This window comes from Triticum aestivum, chromosome 2D, assembly GCF_018294505.1.
Source record: "Triticum aestivum cultivar Chinese Spring chromosome 2D, IWGSC CS RefSeq v2.1, whole genome shotgun sequence".
Classification (NCBI taxonomy): Eukaryota; Viridiplantae; Streptophyta; class Magnoliopsida; order Poales; family Poaceae; genus Triticum; species Triticum aestivum.
Genome location: NC_057799.1, coordinates 618517418 through 618522536, shown reverse-complemented (window position 1 = coordinate 618522536; position 5119 = coordinate 618517418). Strand labels below are relative to the sequence as shown.

The 5119-nt window shown below is 53.5% G+C and overlaps 1 protein-coding gene across 2 annotated transcripts; it reads right to left on the bottom strand.

Annotated features, from left to right (window-relative positions):
• Positions 1-1945: 1945 nt before the first annotated feature.
• Positions 1946-4724, bottom strand: LOC123055002 (serine/threonine-protein kinase PCRK1). 2 transcript variants are annotated; one of them, XM_044478892.1, is made up of 5 exons: positions 4510-4724; positions 3345-3820; positions 2977-3240; positions 2745-2867; positions 1946-2619 (listed from the first exon to the last, which is right to left on the bottom strand). In XM_044478892.1, the coding sequence occupies exons 2-5, from the start codon at positions 3774-3776 to the stop codon at positions 2110-2112; spliced, it is 1329 nt and encodes a 442-aa protein (XP_044334827.1). In that variant the 5' UTR covers positions 3777-3820; positions 4510-4724; the 3' UTR covers positions 1946-2109. The 2 variants fall into 2 exon arrangements, with proteins under 2 accessions (XP_044334827.1, XP_044334828.1); XM_044478893.1 differs by having other exon boundaries at positions 4350-4712.
• Positions 4725-5119: the final 395 nt, after the last annotated feature.

Genomic DNA, 5119 nt, shown 5'->3' with positions numbered 1-5119 from the left:
AGCACCACGCTGGACACCGGCACGTCCCCTCACAAAGGTGCCCGCAGCGACCTGCCGTGCCTGCTCCACCAGATCTGCGCCCCAACGAGGCGCTCGCCTCCTGCGTCCGCCACGACGATGGAGAGGATGCGGTGAGGGAGACGAGGAGGTTGGAGAGGAGAGGGAGTGGGGAGTGGGGAGTGGAGAGAGGGAGACGATGCGGCGGAGGGAAATGGTGGGCGATGCGGCCGGAGGTGGTTGCCGTCCACATTTATATGATGGGACAGTTTTGGCAACTACCCGTGACACGTGCTGCCCCACGCGCGGGCGGCTGCACGCGTGAACGGAAGGCCGCCGTATACAAATACGTATACGGCCGGGCATACGATCTAACCGGACCCGTACGGGCCTCCCAGGGCTCCTCGACAGCTATACGCGAGGGCAACAAAGATGATCGCGCCCCTCGTTATGAACCGTTTTTGGTTCATCCTGGCCGTCGATGTGTTTTTCCACCTCGCGTTCAACCCAGGGGGAGCACCGGAGCAGAAACGTCATACTTTCTCCTGAACGTCTATCTCTTGGCCCGCTGCTCCACGGAACTATCTAGGCCTGCTATGGTTGATCGGGCCGGAATTGTGTGTCGGGCTGGTGCACTCACTTCAGTGGCCCGCTAATTCCCGCATATGTCGCCATATCCCTCCCTTCCCTCGCCCCTCTTCTCGGCCAAGGTCATCGCCTCTATTATCCTCCCTTTGCTCAAGCTGCCACACCATGGTGAAAAATAAAGTTACCAAATAAAAATTGCACTGCCGGCGTCTCCTCTACCATCCGCGTGACCGGCGTGCAGCGAAGACGGAGCAAAGCAACGAACAACGGATCCGCTTAGGACTGAGGGTGTGGTTGACTGTCGGCGCACGTCACTGAGTTTGCCATGACCACTGAGGTGGAGGACGCGGAGCTACTTTGTTCCGGTGGGTGCCCCGTGGAGGCGTAGACCTATGCCGCTGCGCGATGTTGCGGCTAATGCCGGAGAGCAGGACACCAGCGTTGGTGCCTAGATAGTACAGATTGGTTTCTCACCCACACCTGAAGCTTTTGCATAGATGGACTCATGCTGAGTTCGCGTGGATTCGCTGCAGCCGGTGCTCATTTGGGCGAACTCATTATATTTTGCATATATGGACTCCTGCATGAGTTTCACTACATATTTTAATTTTTTGGGGAATGAGTTTGGCTACCTCGAAGTTGATAATGTCTAATCGATATAGAAGATCCTGAATGTCCTGCAAGCTATGTTGCGTGGCCTGCTTTTGGTGAACTCTTGACATTTCGCTACTGCCTTTCTTAATCAGTTTTCTATCGCATACCCTGGCCCTGCATATACTTTGGTAACTCGTTAGTACTCGGTGATGTGAGAATGTGTCCGGCGATCTGGGAGTTTATATATTACAAACTAAAAAAACGAATATAGAGTACATAGGAACACCCTCTATTCAATGTTCTGCAAATCTAAATTCAAAACACGACCTGAAAAACAAAACTGACGAATTTAGTGTTGATGAACTACGTGAATTCATGACCCATTTGTAATTAACAACTGTTCGTATATGGATTTTTTCCTTGGTATGATTTTCAAATTTAAATTAGAAAACATGAATCATGGTAGATAGATGATTATCAACATGCAAATTTTGTTTTTAGATTATTTTGAAGTTTTGAATATATAAACTGAGGTCGGGCGCACCGAATGCACCACTCTTCAGTGCACATCATAACTTTTTCAAAACTTTGTGGTTGTTGATTCGGGGTCGTTAGTTTCAATGTTGAGATGGAACTTTCGCTAAGTTGCCACAACTGCAGCTGCCGACTTGTTGATTATTAGTTATTCATTATTCTCAGTTGAATTTCCCTTTCGACAGTTCTTTCACAGAAATGGACGGGTGTGACAACGCACGCCTTCATGTTCTAGTATAGCCATATCATATCCACACAATTGACACTGCATACTATGACTCTTCCGGCTGGAATTGATCACTCAGAACAACACCACCAACAGACATACTGCCGTACTAGGATTAACTAGGATCCCCGAAAATCTAATCAATCACATGAATTAAACTAGCCTCAGTATCAGCACATGAGAGGCCCTTTTCCTCTTCCAGCTCGCCACTGACCATGAAACCCTTTCTTGCCCTCCTGCCTCAGCTTGGAGCTGCCGCCCTCCCCCCTGCTGCCGCCGCTGCTGTAGTGGTGCAGCGGAGGAGCGCCAGCGCCGGCGGCGGCGCCGTCGACGTCGACGGCCTTCTGCACCATGTCCAGCACCTCCCCCATCCTGGGGCGCGCCTTGGGCAGCCTGGCGAGGCAGCGGTTGGCCACGGTGACCAGCTTGGCCACCGACTTGATGCTGTAGCGCCCCTCCAGCTTCGGGTCCACGATCAGCCGCAGCCTGTTGGTGTCGGAGATGTAGGGCTTCACCCAGTCCAGGAGCTTCTGCTCGCCCCGCGGCCGCTCCCCGTCGATGGGCCGGCGACCCGTGATGAGCTCGTAGAGCAGCACCCCGTAGCTCCAGATGTCGCTCTTGGCGTTCAGCCGCCCCGTCTGGATGTACTCCGGTGCCGCGTACCCCAGGGTGCCAACCACCTACACATATATCAATATCATCGTACATGTCATAATCCATTTCGTACTTCTCACCTGTATCTGAATTAATTTTTCATCTACAAAACATGGTACAGTGTATCTGAATGCAGAAGCTTCATTGTTACCGCTGTGGAGACGTGTGTGAGGCCCTCCGTCGGGCCTTCCCTAGCCATGCCGAAGTCTGACAGTTTGGCGTTCCAGTCCTCATCCAGCAATATATTTGACGTCTTCAGGTCCCGGAAAATTATCTGAGCAAAGCAATGTCACAAATTCAGTTCATGTCTTCCTGCAGATCGATCTTCAGTTCAATTCATTCAGATGCTTCAGGCTTCGATCCAAGCACAGAAGAAGAAGTACCTGGAAATCCATGTCTTCGTGCAGGTACTTGAGCCCCTTGGCGGCGTCGAGAGCCACCCGGAGCCGCATAGGCCACGACAGAGTCGTCCCGATCGCTCTGCCCGACAGGTGATCGTCCACGCTCCGGTTCGGCATGTACTCGTACACCAGAAGCCTCTGCGCCCCTCGCTCGTCGTCGTCGGCGCAGTAGCCCACCAGCTTCACCAGATTGGGGTGGTCCACGATGCCCAGGACGTTCACCTCCGTCAGCCACTCCTTGTGCCCCTGATCAAGATCATCAAATTCGCCATTAATTTTACTGACCGACAGAGCCACCGAAGAGCAATGTGCTATATGTGGCTGGTGGAGTATATCTGTATGTATCTTGCCTGAAGCCCGTTCCGGTTGAGGTGCTTGACGGCGACCTCCATCGGGGGAGGCGTCTCGTCTCCGGCGCCGGCGTTGACCTTGATGGCGCCCCGGTAGACGCAGCCGAAGCCCCCCTCGCCGAGCATGAGCGAGCGGCTGAGGTTGCGGGTGGCGGCCCGCAGCTCGGCGTAGGTGAAGACCCGGAGGTTGGCGGGCCGGTCGGCGAAGCTCGGGTACTGCTGCGGGCGCTGGATGGAGTCGGCGCTCATGTCGGAGGCGTTGATGGAGCCGGTGAGGTCCGAGCCGGACGGGGCGGTGATGGTGGACGACGTGGCCGTGCTCATGGACCGCGCCGAGGCCGCGGCCGGCGACACGGGGTTGGGGTCGAAGTGGTCTCGGCCTTCCCCCTTGGCCGCGTTGCCGCCGTGGAAGCAAGGCGGCAGCCACCACATCGTCGCCGCGCCGCTGCGGTGGAAGCGCTAATCGATTTGTTTACCTGATGATAGATTAAGGAAGTATGTGGACAGTGTGAGTGCGTGGGAATCCGGGAGCATGATAGTCAAGAAAGCTGGTGGACGATGAACTGGTATTTGGTAGTAAAGAATGATAAAGTAGCTTAGCCGCCAGGCCCCAAGTCAAAGTTTACTCCAACAAACACCATCAAGCAGGTATTATATTGTTGCACGATCTAGAAGCAGAGGGTGAGGCACATGGTGGATGAAGATGAACACAAGCAAAGAGAGCAGGCAAGGAGGTACAGTATTATATTGTTGCACGATTTAGGGCACGATCTAGGGAGAGGGACGGGATTGATGAACACAGGCAGGCAAGGAAGCCAAATGTATCATAAATCTATACACGGTGAATAAATCCCCAAAAAAAAACTTGCTACTGTTCGTACGGTTGGTAGGTAGGTTCAGATACAATTGCAGATCGGATTGAGCAGTAGTGTACCGTAGGAAGAAAGAGGATCACCTCCCTTTCTAGCTCCTAGCAGAAGAAGCAGAGGAGAGCAGAGCAATTACCAAAGAAACAGAGCAGAGCAGCGGCAGCTAGCTACTGGCAGGGGGTTTCACTTTCACTTTCACTCCCTCCCTCCATGTCAAATGAAACCAAAGCTGGGACAACAAAATCAGCTTGCCGGAGCAAGATCAACCAACTGATTAACAGCGTATAGTCGATTACCTCGGGCGCCGGGCAGCAGCTCTGATGATCCAACGGGGTGAGGCAGCAAGGAGGGGATGGGGTTACTTGAGGTGACCGGCCTGCGGGGAAGGGAGGGAGACGAAGGTGGACGAAGAACAAGTCGTAGCTTTTACGGTTCCTCGGCCCGTGCGCGCGCGTGTCCGTGTTACTTGTAGCGTTTGAGGATCTAGTCTAGGGGTGGGGGTTGGAGGGAGGAAAGGGATGGATGGATAGGGGAAGAAGACACCTGCTGCTGCGGCCGGTGTCGCTGTTGCTGTTGACGACTGACTTGTTGAACTTGACCCACGGCACGGGTAGTCCGGCCAGCTAGTCAACATAAACCGAATGAATTCCACTCGCCGACTGAATACGAGCAAGCAAAGCTGCGCCAACCGCAGATCGATCAGACGGCCAATCATGGAAAATTCTTTCTTAATTAGGAGTATATTATTCAACAGGCAGATGCAATGCCAGGTGGCGTGTGTTCATGTTCCTGTTCCTGCATGAAGCACTGCCACGACAAGCAAACATTTTAACAACATTCATGTGAGACTGGAGCCAGGGCATCTCCAAAGGGACCCTTAAACTGGCCGCGAACCGTCCGGACCGA

Coding starts and splice junctions, on each gene's coding strand:
- LOC123055002 (XM_044478892.1), bottom strand. CDS start 3,776: ATGTGGTGGCTGCCGCCTTGCTTCCACGGCGGCAACGCGGCCAAGGGG. Junction 3,241..3,344: donor TCAACCGGAACGGGCTTCAG/GCAAGATACATA, acceptor GATCTTGATCAG/GGGCACAAGGAGTGGCTGAC. Junction 2,868..2,976: donor ACGAAGACATGGATTTCCAG/GTACTTCTTCTT, acceptor TGCTTTGCTCAG/ATAATTTTCCGGGACCTGAA.